Source organism: Amblyomma maculatum, chromosome 4 (genome assembly GCF_055883805.1).
Source record: "Amblyomma maculatum isolate TAMU_Amacu chromosome 4, ASM5588380v1, whole genome shotgun sequence".
In the NCBI taxonomy this organism is placed as follows: Eukaryota; Metazoa; Arthropoda; class Arachnida; order Ixodida; family Ixodidae; genus Amblyomma; species Amblyomma maculatum.
Genome location: NC_139347.1, coordinates 31,562,327 through 31,581,148, shown reverse-complemented (window position 1 = coordinate 31,581,148; position 18,822 = coordinate 31,562,327). Strand labels below are relative to the sequence as shown.

General features: G+C 46.4%; 1 protein-coding gene across 2 annotated transcripts in view; it reads left to right on the top strand.

The window, feature by feature from the left end:
• mei-P26 (E3 ubiquitin-protein ligase meiotic P26) overlaps positions 1–18,822 on the top strand; it is a 57,711-nt gene that overhangs the window by 5,611 nt on the left and 33,278 nt on the right. For both annotated transcript variants that reach the window (XM_084600989.1, XM_084600988.1), the window contains exons 3-6: positions 1,148–1,480; positions 4,862–5,080; positions 10,023–10,232; positions 12,003–12,750. In XM_084600989.1, coding sequence (XP_084457115.1) covers positions 1,148–1,480; positions 4,862–5,080; positions 10,023–10,232; positions 12,003–12,750 — 1,510 coding nt within the window. The remainder of the gene's footprint in view (positions 1–1,147; positions 1,481–4,861; positions 5,081–10,022; positions 10,233–12,002; positions 12,751–18,822) is intronic.

Genomic DNA, 18,822 nt, shown 5'->3' with positions numbered 1-18,822 from the left:
TTAGGTTGCTACTCTTCTGTCTGTTTCGCGAGTCTTGTGTTTTGCCAGCACCTTTCCTTGCTGTTAGTCGACTGCTGACATTACTCCTCCAACAATGACATTCCTACCTGACGTACACTACGCTTCATGGCAGCATTCAGTAGACTTCTTTTTCCATGTGAGCCATAAGTTGAGCATCAGTATGAAATATTTTGCTCCTATGCGATTCCCTGCTTTCTTATTTAATGCTTGGTAGTCCTTACAGGCAGTGTGCTGGTGATGGGTGAAAAAAGAATTTTGCAGCGTGACAATTTTTCTTCGAGTGTGCTTACTGGGAACATAGTTATTTTCAAGTTTTTATTCTTTTGAAATTTATACAGGGTATTCTGTTTGGAACCAATTATTATTACTCATATTTGCTTTTCACCCCCAAAATTATTTATTGCACTCCTTAATGAACGGGTGTTTTCTGGCCATGGTTCGCAGAAGATTTCTTCTGTAACTTAGCATTATTCGAATATTATTCAAGTATTTTACTCAAGTCGCACTCAATGCTTAATCAAATTCACTTTACAACTGGAATTTTGCTGTTTGTGCACAGCTCTAGTAAAAAGCATTTCCACATTGAAATTGGCACAGTACGAGTGTTTGCCTCTGGCGTTGAGTGGCCGCTATTTATCGCCATTCGAGTGGAGGTAGGGAAACTGAAAAAGTGTTTTCCTGAAGATTTCAAGTCTCGGCAGCCTGCTAGGCAGCATTTTGTTTATTCAAATCACTGAAGACTTGCATGAACATTGAATCATAGCTAATCTAGGCTCTGTGTGCATCGAAATGAGTGAAAGCGCGTAGAAATAGATGAAGAGAGCGGCAGATGTTGTCTGCACTTTGCGGGATTGTCAACAGCCAGCGTGGCAATCGGTGTGCAACCTGCGTATAACTTCTGCGATTTTTCAGTGGACCCATAGTCCTCGAAGCTACGTTGCAAAGCATTTTCATGGCTTTTGAGCAGTTCCTGTTAAGGTGTTGGGTGCCGCAGTTGCTTTGTAGCGCGACGTTTCTTGTGATCACGTGAATGTGCGGAAGGTAAAGTGTGTATGCTAGGAAAACAAACTCCCGCTGCATTTCCTATACAGTGTGTTGCCTTGCCATGGCACTGTCCTCGCTGCAGATGGTGGGACGAGGCGTGGTGGACAGCTGCCCACTGGAACACATGATGGTAAATGAGCTTGATCGGGCTGCCCTGGAGACACTGAGCATGGTGTGCACCTCTTGCAAAGCCAAGGAGACTGCAGTGGCACGCTGCACGGACTGTGCGTCATTTCTGTGCAACAACTGTGTGACTGCGCACCGCTATATGCGTTGCTTCGAAAGCCATGTGGTGGTAACCTTTGACGAGCTGGGAGGAACCCCAGACCCAAATCAGATTGGAGAGGTGCATCGGCCACTTGCCTGCCCCACCCATGCCAGCGAGCTGCTCAAGCATTACTGCCTTACCTGCCAGGCAAGTGATGCTGGGCTTTTGATACCTGGATGTTGAATGTCTTTAAAGTGAAATATTTTCACTGCGATAGGAGTGAAGACCTGCATTCTACAGAACATATGACGTTGGTGTAGAGTGTGGGAAAACATTCTTCTGGCAGGTGGTATGGCTGGGCACATATGGGTCGGCAGGTTGTGTGGTGTCATGTCTTCATCATCATCAGCCTGACTATACCCACTGCAGGGCGAAGGCCTCTCCCATATTCCTCCAAATAATCCATGTACTGCTTGTCAGTCATGTCATGTACTGCTTGACATGGCTGAGTTAGCCGGAGGCACCAACTGGAGTAGCTCTTGTGAGATGTTCACCCATCGGTTCTAGGGTCGGACACGCTACCTCTGGGCCACATTAGGCACGTGTATACAGCTTGGTTAAATCAGGGGCCTTAAATATATTTTCACCTAGCTTGCAACTTAGTGCTAGCAAATATGTATGAGGAGATAAAGTGGCGAATTAAGGGATTCGTGATTAAGTGAGTAGTAGAGTGTATGTATGCAAACGAGTAGTTGCAAGGGCAGCTGCTAGGAGGCTTTAATGCTGGTACCACCGTATTCACCAACATGCCTTCACTCAAAACTTGTTCTGTTCTGAGTGGCCGCCAAGCCCCCCCCCCCCCCCCTTTTTTTTCTTTTCTTTTTCTCTCTTTCCAAAAGCTTGCCTCCAAATCGCTCAAGTGGAGAAGAAAACTCAAGTATCTTGAGGTGGCAGTGATTACCTTGGGGGCTGCTTGGCCACCACTCCCCTTGTAAACACGGTGGACACCGCATCGTTCACTTGCTTTGTAGACTCCATTCTACCTGTGTACCAAGCTTATCTTGAAAATGAATAATTGAGGATGCCTAGAACTGAGCTGTGTGGCAGTCTCTATCAGCTCAACTCGTAACTTCTGGCGCATTTTTCCCTTTATGGGCTCGGCCGTGGCTAGCATTTTGACGTCCTGCAACTGGCACCTAGCATGAAGGACCCTGTTCTGTTCTCCAACTCCAGTGTTGTAGTTAACCACTGCATTAAGTTTCTGGGGCACAAGCACATTTGAAATTGTCACCAGATATCTGAGCAATATTTCAAGGCCTGTAGAGTTCAGAGTTTCAGCTCACAATGGACTGCTAATAGCGAGCTTGCTCTGCTTTGCAGCTTCCACAGACATCAGCACTCTTGTGGGGAACATCGTGTTGCATAAAGGAAGAGGAGGGGGCACTGGAGGCATGGTTGAGCTGCGTGAATTTCTGTGCTACACATATCATTGGCATCCCCCCATCCCTTCGGGGTACATACGTTTTCGGGTACATCTGTGTCGAGGGAGCTCATTGGTTTGCTCATTTTCCGGAAAGATATTTGCGTTCGATGAAAGGCATAGCTTTTCAAGCAGTTTGAAATTAAGGCTCCCAGCTTGATTGGAAATCGCTTGCGGCATTTTCTTCTGGAGAGTTGAATTCATTTGTTCGGCTGCATGCGTTGCTACACACCGCTAAGCAGCGTACATGTTTTTACCATTCCGCTTTGAACCCTCCAAAGGCGAAGGACCAGCATAGCAAAAACTTCACACCGAATCTGGGTGAGCACAACTAGGTTTAGGTACCACAGCATTTTTCAACAGCTACTTCATGTTCTGCGTGAACTGTACGTCACCAGCAGTGACTATTGCCAAACATGAAAGCATTTGTATCTATTTTTTCAAGGCTGTCTTGTTTATGCAGCCTGCAAAACATTTTGCTAGGCCGTGAATGTTGAGGTTGTTTATGAATGTTTGTTCAGAAGACTCAGAGCTTTTTATTTTACGCACAGCGACATGCAATTTTCAGGCCAAATTTTACTCTTACTCTTGTACCCATGTGCCATTTGCACTGCCTCGACCGGAGAGGGTCTTCTGAGGTACCGTGCAGGAGGAAACACTGAGAAGTGTTTGTGAATCCTAGCTGACACTTGAGTGGAGGGTTGTCTGTTTTCTCCACTTATGAAGTGCTAGTGGAGCATTGAGTTCAAGTGTGTTACTGAATTCAGATGTTAAAGGCAGAGCTTAAATGTCCCTCAAATTTAGTAATTTGTGCCTTAAAGTAACCCAGTGCACCGTAGGTGCCAACACTGAAACCAGTCCATAGAAATTTTAAGGCCTAGCTCTACTTCTCGGTGGTTGTGATGCTTGCCTGCGAAGCCCCAAGGTCATGGGATTCGATCCCAGCCGGCCACAGCCGACATCAGTGCGTGTCGAAATGTTTTCAGTGGGTGAGGTTATTCGGTCCATGGCTGTTAACCTATTTTCCTTGGAAGTGGCCCGCTGCATGCATTGCATTGCCAGTGTTGACGAAAGTTCCAATTTGCACCGCACGGTGACAGTGGCTCTAGCTGAAAGTGAAGGAGTAGAATTACTGAAGGGGCAGTTACCACAAATGTAACCAAATTATCGCTGTAATTTCATGGGATGCTCTGTTATTTCCAACACGGTCTGTTTTAGCACACACTCTTTGAAACCCTGTGATATTGGCTCTTGTTATTTGTTAAGGCGATAGTGATATTACATAGTCTAACCTATCTTAACCCACACAGATTCCACACACATAATGCCTATACAGATTCCTGCAACCAAACCCACGCAAAGGGAGCTCTGTGACAAAAAAACAAAGTTAAGGTTTCATGTGTTAACGCCGAATTCACACCAGTTTCAAAATTTTGCATTTTTGCAGCTTTGTATTATCCGTCACAGAGCTCCCTTTGTGACGGACAATACAAAGGTGCGAAAATGCATAATTTTGAAACTGGTGTGAACTTGGCGTTAACACATGAAACCTTACCTTTGTTTTTGTCTTGGAAAAAATGATTGAAATTCTGCCCCTGCGCGCAAACATGGCACACTCTTTTTCTTTGTGGCACTGTACTATGTTTGAGAAGGCGAAATCTATAAAATGCAGTGCTTTCTTGTTGTCAGGCCGCAGGTAACTCGTCTAGCCAGATAGTTCCTCAATTTCTTTGTCGTGTTTGCGGCTTCTGCGGTGTTAAGAACTTGCCCTTTGGTTTCGGTTTGCTGCTCTATCGCTACTTGCATCATTTGTGGGAATCAGCCAGTTGATTTCTTGGTAGGTTGGTTTGGGCACCACGGTCAAGTTGTCATCAGCAGAAACTAATTTCTCGAGCGTAACATTTAGAAGTTCCCGTTGATGTGGTGACAAGGCCCAGCGTGCTTCCAGTCTGTCTTTATTTTGGAGTTTGCGTTTTGTTCAGTGTAGTCTGTGGAGTATACAACTATTCAGAAAAGAAAAGGGTGTTAGAAAGTTTCACCACTTGAATGCGCTTGGAATTGCTGCACAGTGTTGTGGATGAAGCTGAGCGTTGCATGTTATGCTGCAGGTGCCCATCTGCAATGAATGCACACTAGGCGAGCACAAGCCCCCCGAGCATGAGTGTGAGCGGGCCACTGAGGCAGGTGCCAAGCAACGTGAGGAGCTGCAAGCACTGGTCACAGAAAGCCGGAATCATGTGGAGTCGTTTGAAGATTCTGTGGAGCAGCTGCAGAATGGCCTCACAGACTTGCAGCAGCAACGAGACACAGCCAAGACCACAATACAGGTGTTGTGTCAAGATGTGCCTCTTTTCCCTCTCTTCCTTGTGCTTTCACTGTGTAGTCAGTCCTCTGTTCTATGTTAGTGTGATACGTGTTAGTCTTTTTCTTTGTTCGAACTCCATCTAAAATTTCCAGACACACTGCACAGTTTTTCAGCTACAAAAGTGTAGTTGTGAAGGGGTGGTTTGCCTTGCATTATTATTTGCTCAGAGTTGAATGCTAGGTCAGCTATTTGTGCCCTTGGAAAGGCGTATCCCAAGTGCTGATCAGTGAATGGTTCAGTGATTGCATCATGAGTATAACCTGTTATAAAACCTTTATAATAAAATGGCCACTGGCAGGGGAGGGGCACATATGATCTACCACCCGTCCAAAATTACTCGTTGTAAACTTTGCTCGTAAGTTTGCTCCATATAATTGCAGATATTTTAAGGATTAAAGGTAGACCATTTCCTCAACTGCACTTAAAGGAGTATACACACCAAATTTTTGCGGCATTTTTCTTCTTGCTAATGATGCATAAGACATTCCTGTATATATGGATCACCATGCGGTTTTCGCCAACGACCGCAAAATTATTTTTAATTTGAATTTCTTTCACCAATTTCGGTTTCAGTAGCTGAGAGATGGCTGTGACGTCGCAATCAAGACTAGGTAGCGCAGGGCATGAAAAAACTGATATAATCACTGATTCTTCACTTGCTGTGATTCCTGTTCTTGAGGAAGGCTACCTTTAGCATTGTAGTGAATTCAAGTGGCACAGGAACAATGTCTCCTTTTTTTTTTTTACCAGTCGCGAGACCCAGGCTTGATTTTGGCATCGCATCCATTGCTCAGCTGTCGTACGCAGACATCATATGGTGATGATTTATAGTAATGCTTCACGCATCATTACAAAGGATTAAACATGGACCAAAAAATTAGGTGCCTATACAGTTGAACCCGGATATATCGAACTCGAAGGGGATCACGAAATAGTTCGATACATCGATAATTCGATATACAGAAATCTGCCTGAGACGCCGCTTGCGATCATGAGAAATGATGCCGTATTTGTAGAGTAATCAATCCACTCACTTCATGAACCTACCCTCCACTTTTGCCCATTGAGCGAACTCTGCAATGGGCGGCAGTGACAGAGCAAAAAATTTCCAACTTGTTCGAACTGCGTTGCTCGAGCTGCCGCGACAGCTCAAAACAAGTTTTTGAATTGCCGCATCGTAGCCTCGCCGGGGTGGTGCAATTATTATGCCAGATTATTATGCCGAAGTACCCGGGTTCGATCCCAAACGCGGCGGCTGCGTTTCGATGGAGGCAAAACGAAGAGGCGTCCATCTGCTGTACGACGTCAGCGCACGTTAAAGGGACACTAAAGACAGCCAAAGATGGTATGAAAATTTAATAAACTACATTTGGTGACACTGTTGCCGCATGTCCGGCAGCAAAAAATCGAATAATTGCTGAGATATTGCGATAACAAGTTGAGGTTTTTTCTTGTTCCCGCCGGTCGAATTCAAACTGTGCCCTCCGACTACGTAGTTGGGGTTGAGTGACGCACACTATGACGTAAGCGGAGACTCCGTGCTAGCTAGCGAGCTGGCGCAGCCCGCGGCGTCGCATCCCTCAAGGGCCAACATGGCAACAGCGTACTCGCAATGACGGCCTCAGCCGAAATAAATAAAACGATGAAGAGAGTAATTTACCGAGCGATGGGCCCATAAAGGAAGAAAAAAAAAAACATAGAGCGCTTGTAATGCACAATACTTTACATGTTTCTCAAGCTTTTGCGCTCCTTCTTGCACTGTGTATAAACAAACCGAGCCCTCGGTCATCGCAACGCTTCCTGACATGTTTACATACAAATAAGATTTAGTCACCAGCAAAATAGTGTCCTCGCTGCTGCGCTTGTCAGTTTTGAAGCTTCGTCGCACATTTTTCCTTCAAGGTTTGTGCTACAGCTCCGTGTTCAGCGAAAATTACGTCCACGGTAGCAGAACATAACCGAAGTGCTGGCACGACTACATTTGCCAGCGCTGTGAAATTCCACATGTTAAAATGGATCCAGTGCACAATATAGTGCGCATAGGCATCCAGAACATTAGCTGCAAGACGTGAGAGCAGGCAGCATGCGCCGGCAGCAGAAACACTTTATTGTAAATGGGGCCATGGCATAAAAACCAGAAATATTTCCAAGGTTCCTGTGGCACGGCTCAGCCGAGCGGTTAGCGCCAAACGTTGCGGAGCAAGCAGTAGCGAGTTCGAGTCTTACCGCTACTGGCTTTTTTTTTTTTTTAACCTTTTGTAATGTATTTCTGGTGCTTGGTTATTTTTAGTTTTTACTTTTTACCTGAGGCCCTTTTTTTCGCCGGGCGACGAGCGCAATATATTGACGCTCTCCTTGGTATGAGCGGCAAGTATGCCCCTTTTGTTTATGACGCCTGCAAACACCACATTGAAGGTCTTGTTGACGCAGTATATGTTGGTCAGATGTGCCATGATTTAGTGAACAATTGAATGATAATGCGTTTTTCCTTCGGTACTTAGCATATGTATGCTTTTCATGGCGTACGTAGCTGCAGTCAAGCGGTCAGGTCGCAGTCGAAGCGGCAACGGCGGCGATATGTTGGCGCAGAAGTGTGAACGAAGGAGCGTGTCGGCGGTAGCGGATTTCGCTCGCTCGTGCCTCCGAATGCTCAAATGGGAACCATCAAGGCGCATCTGCTGCTGCAAGCTCGTAATTCAGGCGCTGCAGGTTCAAACAAACTATCCGAGTGTGCGCGAAATGCCTGAGCCGAAACAACCAAAACTGAAGTCTGTGCCTGTGGCGCCTCCAAGTATATTTTTGTATTTGCCTTGCAACGTTTACGTTGTCTTTTCGCCGTCGTTTACGTATGATAAAAACGTGTTATCATGTTTGAGAAAAAACGTACTACCGCATTCAAACATGCAACGTAATTCGCATTTGTCAGCCTCCGGGATCCCTAGCGCGTCACGTGATTTGTAGTTGCGAGCCTCGGCCGTTTGGCTGTGGTGGCGATACCTGTATTTCTGTTATTCTTCTTTACTACCTTATAACAGCTCTGTTTTCAGTAAGAGAGGAACTGGCATTCTATCGATGCAAACCCACTTCCTTTCTCTCTTTAGTGTCCCTTTAAAGATCCCCAGGTGGTCGAAATTACTCCGTAGCCCTGGCTCCTCTTTCTCTCTATCCACTTTCACTCCCACCTTCCTCCCTTCCCTTACGGCGCGGTTCAGGTGTCCACAGAGACAAGTGTGGCAGATACTGCGCCTGTGAACCAATTATTATTATTGCCGCAGCAGAAATTGCGAGCATTTTCGCTTGCATGTGAAACAGCCTTTAGTTGATGGCATGTCCCTCCGTTTCGGCTGTTGCATCCACAGCTCATTTATTGGCAGGGCTCCAAGATGCTGCGCAGCGATAATGTCAGGGCATGTTTATCTTTTCACTATACATTTGATAGCTCCTGTAGTGGCGGGGAGCGAACTTGGCAGAGTGCTCGTGATGGCTTGATTGCACAAGCCTGGTTCGATTTATCACGCTGTGCTTGGGGCGGCCATAGTCTACTGCCACAAAATCATTGGAAAGCGTGATAGCTGCAAATGCCGTTTGAAGCGAACAGTGCTTAAAGCCAGCGTCATGATCTGAGCTGACTGCGACCTTTCGTTGATTCATAGATGCAAGAATGGACGACTCTCGCAAAAAAAAAAAAAAAAAAAAAAAATCTGCCGCTTCTTAACGCCCACAGCGGCCATAGCTTACACTATGCCGCACGTTCAGCATAACAAGAATCTGCGACTCTCGCAAAAAAGAACAAACAAGAAAACATATCTGCCACTTCTTAACATCCGCAGCCGCCACACGGAGGGGGTTCACAACACACACTGGAAAAAGCGTCCGACGTTCTGTCTGCCACGAGCCGTGCTGGCTTTTGTCGGTGCATGCGTAGTTCAGGCTGCTGTGAACGAAGACTGGGAAAGAGAGAGAAAATTCGGTAGAAAAATCTGCACACCCTTGCGCTTCGCTCTATCGCGTTTTTCTCCTCTCCCCAACACCACGGCTGCATTGACTGCGTCTGCTCCATACTGGCTGTTGCCTAACATTTTTTCCCTCTCATTCCTTCCGTGCGTGGCTTGAAAACATCATGCAGCAAACGGCCAAGGGTGATGCGATCGTCTTTGGGGAAGGCACACCTTCTAGTGTGTGGTGTGGAGTTCGATATATCAAATAACCGGAGCAATTGAGTTGATATATGCCGCAGCTTTCCTATACTTTTACATGGGATTTTGAAGGGGATATTCCGTGAGTTCGATACATATATTATGGTGAGGCTACCCAAAAGTAATAGAAAATAATATGCCTCTGCCCGTGCCACTAGGGTTAACCAATCAAAATTGGAATTATCCGGGTTTGACTGTACTTGTTTAAAGTAATCCGAGATGCTGGCAAAAATAATGTTCTAACTGTGGTGCGCAGCACAAAAACTGCACAGGGTTGGTGGTGTTTTCAGTTAACCCGTGGCAAGAGTTGAGCGTGAATAATAGAGTTGGATGTAGTATACTGATGCTGGTAGGAGGTGCTTCTGATGCCAGCGCCTTTGCATAACACCTGAGATGTTCAGATTAGCCATGCTGATGTTACGCAGGTTCAGGGAATGTGGGGCTTAATGAAAAAGGTATAAAATGAAACTTGTGATAAATCAAACATTTTTACCTCTTCAAGTCAAATTTGAGGAGGCCACTGTATGCAGATGATCCGGAGATTGTTTTTTTACTTAGAACAGTAAATAAATGGAGGGAGTCATCCTGGGCATCAAGCACCACATTTAAAGTTTTTTCAGACATAATGAGAGGTTAAAAGGGATTTGTCTTCCTAATGCCTTCACTGAAGCAGAAAAGTTTCAAGGTTGTGTTCTATGTTGTTTGCAGGAAACATTTGAGAAATACAAGTCGCTCCTTGAAAAACGCCAGGAGGAAATTCTTGAAGAGCTGGAGAAACTACACTCTGAGGAAGAGCTGCACATAATGGACTCCTTGCACATAGCTGAGAAGATTACAGAGCACATCGAGGAAGCGTGCCGCTTTGCGAATCGCCTGTTGGAGCATGCAAATGCTGTTGAACTTCTATCTCTCAAGCAGGCAAGCATCTTTCGTTGGGCTTTTGAGGGCTAATTTTTAATTCGTTTCTGCCCTTTCAGGCTCAGTGTCTGATCCATGCTGGAACCTTAGGATTTTGTTTCCGTCCATCATCTAAATGTTAGCAGAAGTACATGCTTTTGCGCCTGTTAACCTTTCTGGGTCACATGCTTGTGCATTTAAACTTCAAAGCCAAAGTGTGGCACTTAATGACTAATTGCTGTCAAGACCACTTGAGTGCCACCTTAATCTTTAGGCGGGGGACAGGGCGTTTGAAGGGCCAGGAACTGCGAAAAAAAGCAACTTTTTGAAAATGATTTTTTTGAAAATCTACAACCCATCCCCTTCATACTTAATACTTATTCCATCCCAGGGTCATTCATTCTACTTTATAAGCTGCAAACGAGCTGTACAAATTCCATCTCGGTTCATTTTTCCTTGTTCTCTTAAAACATGAATTTTAATTAAAAGATATCATTGCATCTAGAGCAGATAAAGGCATTATTTTTATTGTAGCATGCTTCTAGGTGTAAACTATACAGTGTTGAGAACAGATTTCTAGTTTTGTGCTTGGTACGTTTTTGCATACTCTAATTTAAGTGGCTCGTCAACCGCTCTTTCTTACATCAAACTTCAAAAAATTTTAAAATGATTAATATTGCCTTGATCAAAAATGTAGTTCCTACGTTGCATTCTTTATACTGTATGCTATCTAGCAACATGTCAATAATGGTTTTCTGTTTAGTGTATTATTCTCTGTTCTTTGTATAAACAAGGGAGTGAAAATGTTAAATATTTTGAAAAACTAATTGACATATCAGAAAAGTAATTACATATTTGAAATTTGCACAAAAAAACTGATTAAGACTGCATTTTCGTTGCATTTAGCTTAAAAATGAATAAAATGTTCCAAGAGCCCTGTCTCCCCTTAAGCCTGCATGAAAAACTTGAGTGGTTTGATTTACAGGGAACGAGGCCTTTGGGGCCTGAAAGTTGGCAGAAAGAGAACTTCTCGTAGGTAGCATTTTTTAAACCTGATGCCTATATGCTGCATTAACAATCTTCACTTGATTGTAATGTTAGCCGTGATTCCATTTTACAACACAAATCTGTTTTTCATCTTTATTTTATTTTTCCTTATTTTAGTTCTCAATTGTGTATAGATAATGTGGTATCCCTGCAAAGTGGGCAAAGGTGCAAATTAGTTGGCCAGACATTTTGGGAATCCTGGGAACGAGACTGTTCACATGAATGCTCGAGGTTTCGTCAGCCGAGTAGGTGAGCCGGACGTTCCGGGAAGGTCCACGAGAGATGGGCTGGTATCCTTTCATGACATTACTAATCATTTCAAACTTGAGCGGAGGATTTACCCACCCCCGGACAAGCAATTGGTGAAGGCACAGGAATGCGTCTGGCGACGATTGCAGACTAGATGTTTCTTCAACCCATACGTGTTGAGCAAAATCTACCCGGACATTCAGCTGGAGTGCAAATGGTGTCAGGAATTGGCAACCTATGACTACATATTATGGAGCTGTAGCATAGCACCGCCACCGGCAGATATTATGCATGATCCTTCCCTCGAGCAGTGGGAGGCCGTGTTGGCCAGCTCAGACCCGGTCGTCCAGACCAGGGCCGTGGAGTGGGCCACCCAGGTCGCCGTCAGCCATGGGTTGATGGCCATCTAACACGGAATCGTCCACACATGCTCTTTGACGAAAATAAAGTTTTTCCATCCATGGCCAGACATTTGCTTCCCACTTTCCCATGCAGTTGGTGACCACGCGGCTGAGGGACCTCATTGCGGGCACACCAAAGCTGGGAGTGCCCAGTGAGATGTGCTTTGAGTTCGACCTAGAAGTCTTTGAGAAGACACTGGTTTCGGCTTGTGGTCGACTGCGAAGGCCCGGGGCTGCTCCGTCTCCGCCGCCACCACTAGCCCCACTCTCGGCATCACCTACTCCTCCTTCCCCCTCACCCATCAACGGATGTGGGAGCAGCAGTGGGGGCCTGGCAGGCAACACTTCACCAATCCACTCCATCTCCTCTTCCCTTGGTGGGGGAAACATGTCCCCACTGCACTCCACGTCGTCGTCGCTCGGAGGTGCTCCTGGGAATGGCACGTCCATGGCTGTTGCCTGTGCAAACATGTCTCCGATCCACACCAATGCACCACCTCTGGCTGTGGTCGGGAGTGGCAGCCTGTCACCACCGCTGCACTCAGCTGCGCCGTCATTGGAGGACGCAGCAGTGGGTGGTGCTGGCGACCCCTTTGCGGCACTGGCAGCACCGGCTTTAGATGTCGGCCTGTTGACAAGCGCTGCAGCACAGTATAACCTGGCGCGCCTGGCCAACATGGCGGATACAGGCCCTGAGGACTCTGAGCAGGGTGCCGACGTACCGGTCACAATGGCCGACCTGCTACTGGACCCGACGCTGGGCGTCTCCAACGCAGAGCAAAATGTGCTCAACAACCTGACAGCCCTGGCCAAGCTTGGATCAGTGTCTCTCAACAATGCAGGTAGGGATGCCGCTTTGTCAAGTGTTTTCTCTCTGTATTACGCGTGCGCCTGTGCTTGTGTGAGTAAAACCTCTTTGATTCCAAGTCATTGTGACAGCAAAATGTGCTCAAACTTACTGGATTTTTGAATGGCAAAGGTCGGACTCAAGCAATAACTTGTAGTGTGCGAATGTGCTCTGCACACATTTGAACCTCATTGTAGCTAATGAGTAAAAAAATTGGAGGATCTCTTAGATGTCTCTTAAGAGGAGAATGGCGAAAGCCTACCCTTACTCTCCTATTATTTGCCTCTCATCGTTTGCCTCTTATCGGCATTCGTTGCAGTGCTACATATAATTATAATTGGTTTGCAGGAAAGGAAAGGCACAGTATCTGTCACACTTTCTCCCGCAAGTGTGAGCTTGGATGGTGCACCATCGCTCCTGTCGCGTGGCGTTCCTTGGCATGCTTTCAAATGTGGGATTGCAGATGTCAGGAACGCTAGACAAGAACACATCTCGTGGAATATGACAGATCTTGCTCAAGAGATTTCGTTCCATGAGCCTTAAAAATAATCATAAAGTAGCTTAATATGACAAAATTCGTGATACAAATTTTCATAAGGAAGGAACGAAAAGTGGCGATCCTTGCGAGGCATGTGAGAAGAGCTTTTCCTATGAGGCTCGTGGCGATCCCAGAGAAAGCAGAAAAGGAAGAAAAAAAAACAAGCACTAGATAATTTAGCTTTCTCGCATAACATTACTAACCACTAATGGTGCTGCTGTGTGTCAGCCAAGTGCCAGCTCGGTGCCTTTTCTATGTCACAGTTGCTTGATGCGTAAAACAGTGCATCAGAGTGAACGCTGTCGCTGTGTTCACTATCTCTGTGACAGCTGATGTGAATGCACGATGGCTACAAGGCTACAGCCGTCTACGCCGCTACTTCATGCTGACCGCTGAGCTAGCAGCCACAGCTGTACCTTCCATGGCACTGTGGCAAATGTAGTTCAGGTTTGAATAGAGCTGTTTTGATGACTGCTTGCTGTGGCAGTTGTACCCAGACACAAGGGTACAACAGTTGCGCCAATGACAGCATTTTGATACAGCTGCATATTTCCATGCCAAGCCGCCCCATAAGCAGGAAATCTGTTAAAGGAGTATAGACACTTCATTCTTGGGTTCATATTTTATCCCTGCAATGATGTGTAAGACTACACGGATCACCTCATGAATTACCTACGGCTGCTGAATAATTTACAATTGAAATTCTTTTCTCACCAGTTTCGGTTTCCACAGCCGAGCAATGGTTGCGACGTCAAAAGTCAACTCTAGGTCACTTGAGGAATGAATAAGGCAGCGATATAATCGTTTCTATATCGTTTTAATTCACCACAACACTAAAGCCAGCCTGTCTCAAGGACAGGAATTATCAAAATTGAATTAAAAATTATTTAGTGGTCGTAGGCAAAAACTGCGTGGTTATCCATACACAGTAATGTCTCGTGCATCAAAAAGCCACCAAAATTTGGTGTCTGTATTTTTTTTAAAGCTGTACCACGCCGTGTCAAAATGCCCCTGCTAGCCGCAATAGCTTAGTCACACTTAATTGGCGAAAAATAAGAGCAGCGTTGTCTGCCTGAAGTTTCGCCGATGGCCAGTCTAGTCTAGTTGTTGAGATGTAACTAATGGAACGAAGAAAAATCATGCAAGCACTTGTCGACACTGAGAGACGGCTTTGGTCAGACTTTTATTATCCGTGCCACTAGTGAGTTCGATGGAGACAGATTTGCCAGGTGCTTCATAGCTGCTGCATATCTGCTGACGAAATCATCGGTGTAATAATTTGCAAAGCTTCATTTGATTAGTTGAAGCGGGAGAGCAGCCACGCATTGCGCCTTTTTTATAACATGGCCATGTGGGACACGGGTCTTGGATACTAAAAGATCGCAAAAAAAAAGAAAAGAAAAGGTAGAATTTTTAATTTCATTGCCTTGGAATTTTTCTCGCTCTTCCGCAGCTACCTGCCAACATTTGAGACTAACAGTGCAATATTTTAATTATTCGCGATTTCATTACGCAAAAATTTCGAAACGCCGCCGAGAAACAGCACGAAATAGCCCATTTTGCACCGTCCATAATCTGATAACTCTTTGGAGCACAGCCATCTTGGTTGCGTTTGAAAGAGCATTCCCTGGGCATGCTTTCCCGCCAAATATCAGCCGCCAACACCACCCTGTATGGAAGATACAAAGCAAAAGAGAACACAGTCGCGCTCTTCTATTGGCTGTCAGCTGTCACTTGACGAAAACCGCCGTGCATAGGCCGCGCCATCTTGAATTTTGTCGTCACGGCACTTTGCGCCATGCCTAACGACTGTCGGAAGTTTATTACTGTGCATAAGTTTGGGAAAAAAACGAAAAAAACGTGCTGCGAAGCACAATGAAGCATAGCTGTCATCCGCAAAGGAAAGTATGATGTGGGTGCAACGCGCAACGGCGGCGGTCACTGCTGCGCCAGTGCCCGTCGTGCGAGCTGCGAAGAGCGAAGGCAGCGGTTCGGACCGCACAAAGATCGACGCAGTGTACAAAAGTGATGCTTGTGGAGATCTGCAGCGGCGGGATGAAAGCTTCTACGACAATGTTTGCACAGCATGCAGTGGCGGGCTACAACGTCGCCGCTGCGACAGTGTCTGACGCGTCAACTGCCGACAGTAGAGACAGTCGCTCCGATCGCATGAGGATCAACGCAACATGTAGAAGTGCCAGTTGCGGACATCTGCGACGGTGGTACAAGGCCAGCAAAGCTTCTACGACGACATCGATGTTATCAGCTCAACGCGGAACGCCGAGCGAGACGACTTCCCGTGCAGCGATCCCAGACGCGTCAGCAGCCAGCGGCGGGGGTAGCTTTTTGGACTGCGTAAGGATCGACGCGAAGTACGTGGCAAGTGCCGAGCTCGAAGATCTGCGGCGACTGGATGAAGCAAAGCGACAGAACTATCGTCTTTATCGGCGACGAAGCGCAAGAGGAAGTTGCTGGCTACAGGGCTTGCTGCACCAAGTTTATAGCACAACGTCGTCGATTTGGATGTAGTGAACAACCTCTTGGAGTTTACTTCGTGCAGTGTGTGGTGCAGTGCACATTGAAAGAGACGTGCGTGAATTTGGTGTCGCTGTCAAACTGAAATGTGTCGCGTCTGTGTGTAGCTTGCGCCGAGTCGAGGGCCAAGCGAACTGTACACCCTTTGAGATAAATCTGCTAGCAGCGCGTATTATGCAAAGCACAGGAAATGGCCAGATAACACTAAATTGCATCTTTGCTGGTCTTCGTATTTCACATAGTAATCTGCACAAGACTTTTCAGCATACCTGAAATCGAAGATGCAACCAGCAGCTTGCAAAAAGAACTTGTCTGTGTGCGCCACAGCCGTGAAAGGCTTGTGCAAAGAACTGAACTTTAGCAGCCCAGGTAATATTGCCATTTGTTTTGATGGAACTTGGCACACGAGAAGCCATACCCCCACATAGGGATGGCTGCAGCGTAGAACTGTTTTCGGGCTACGTACTGGACTTTGCAGTTCTATCAAATTTTTACTTGAGCTGCAAGTGTGCGCCACATCCTGACAATCTGGAATACACAGACTGGAAAACTCGCCATGTCTGCCAGAATTTAGATTTTACTGCTCCAAAAATTGCTCCAAATCCTATTTCAGTTGTTGCACTCCTGCAGACACGACTTAGGTTTGAAAAACTTTTCGAATTAACCCGTGCACACTGCGTAGCATCAAATTAGCATCTGGTCCTATAGACTTGCATGGGTGCTGTTCAGGACTGTGCTGGCTGTTCGTAGTCCGGGATTCTGAATAAACGAGCCTTTTCTGTTTATTCTTGACACCTGTGGCCTTTGCTAGGCACCGACATGCTTCATGTTGTCGACTTTTTTTTTTACCCTCTTTCTGAATCTGCTTGGTGCAAAACTTCGACATTAACATGGTGCAAGTTGCACCAATTTATTACTTCCTCGTGTGCTCAAAATTCTCCACTTGGGTGCGTTTCAGCCGTGTGCAGACTAGTGAATAGCTGCAGACATTGAGACTCCTTTTGAGAGGTGATTAACTGGCACCAGTTTCGCATCTACCTGTCATTGGTGGCCTGGGCATCCCTCCAGAAAGGATCAAACCTTTGTTGTCCAGAACTTTTGCAATCATTTTGGTCTGAAGCAATTTTTCCGATTGGGGGCACCTTGAAAGACAACTGCTGTGCAAGAGCAAATAATGGAAAATTTCTTTGTGGCTACCGTATTTACACGATTTTAAGTCGACCCCCCCAAATCGGGAAGTCTGAAAAAAAAAAAAAAAAGACATACTAGCGTTACAAAACAAAAATTTATTGCATTGTCTAGTAGCGAACTACTCATCCTCACTGCTGTAATTGTCCTCACTGGATGTGCTGTTGTCATCATCGCTGCTGTGGTCCCACAGCACATGTCTTCATGTGAAATTCCACACTTTGCAAATGACCGCATCACGACATCGCGTGGTACAGCCGCCCATGCCGAAAGCACCCACCCGCACACGACCACCAGGGAGGCTCTTTTGACGAGCCCAGTTGGCGTAAGTTCGCGGCCTTCCGCTGCCAGCCACTCGTTATATTCACGGCGTAGCGAATCCTTGAAGGGCTTGTTCACGCCGACGTCTAGGGGTTGCAGCTGCCCCGTCAAACCTCCGGGAATCGCAAGCATGTCTGTGTGCTCCTTCCGCAGCTCTCCCTTCACCTTGTCGGTAAGATGGCCTCTGAATGAATCAAGCACAAGAAGGTTGGGGATGTGACTTCTAAGTGAGGACCCCGGCCTCAGAAGCCACACCAGACGGTACCACTCCACCACCGTGTCGTCGGTCATGTAACCTTTCTCGTTCACGCCACAACGACACCTTTCGGGAGCGCTTCTGATGGCATTGTCTTTATTTTAAAGACGATGTATGGACAGAGCTTTGTGCCATCCGCCAAACACGACAACATGACGGTGAACCGCAGCTTTTCATTTCCTGTTGTGAGGAGTTTCACCTGGCGGGGGCTCCCTTCGTGCTCACCGTCGTGTTGTTCGTCATATCAAAGCATACGGGGGTTTGATCAGCATTACTGATCTGGCTGAGCAAGTACTGTCGAGAGTCGTGCCTATGAAAAGCAAGAACTTTCTCTTCGTATGCAGCAGGCAGCTTCTGGCACACGCTTGTACGCCGACGAAGAGAAAAGCCAGCCCTCTTCATGAATTTCAATGCTGCTTCAAGCCTGTGTATTCGCTGCGGAAGCAGCGAATACACAGGCTTGCTGTGTGACCATTTCGCATGTCACTGGAAGGGACCGATCCCGTATCTCAGTAACATAAGCTGCAAGCTTGGTCTCCAACTCCGGAAGACGTCCAGACTTCGGCCCGTGGAAACCTCTTCGCTTAGCATCGCAGCTGAAAATAGTCTTTCTGCCGTCACTCCTGCACCACTCGTTCAGATACGTTGAATTTTCGGCCCGCCGCGCAGTTGTTAGTCTCTTCTGCATAAATAATCACCGTCCTCTTGAAAGCTGCCGTGAAAGAGCGCCGCATGCTTCTCGGAGCAAGAGAACTCATGACGATGCAGCCTGTGGCCGGCAATGAATTCAGAAACGCGAAGAACCGAAGAACAAGGAACGATGCCCAATTTGTTCAACACCACGTGATCAGCCGGCTTTTTCGTCAACCATCGACACTCCCGGAAGAGCCGCCGCAGCCTCCGCTTATTGGAACAGCGGCCCTTCCATCAACTATCGACACTCCCGTGAGTGCGGCATACGCTACGGTATAGATAGGGGGGATTTATGAACGTGGTGTGTGGAGTGAAAGTTAAAAAAAAAATGAAAAAGCCTGTTATAGAAGCGTGTGGAATTGCTGAATGCAACGCCTACAGTCGTGTAGTAAACACAAACTTGTAACCCTGCCGTAGCGTCCGCGATATATCGTTTTTCATACTTTTATTGGCAATGCATACGATTCTAAGTCGACCCCCTTACTTCGGATTTTGAAATTTGAAAAAACAGGTCGACTTACAATCGTGTAAATACG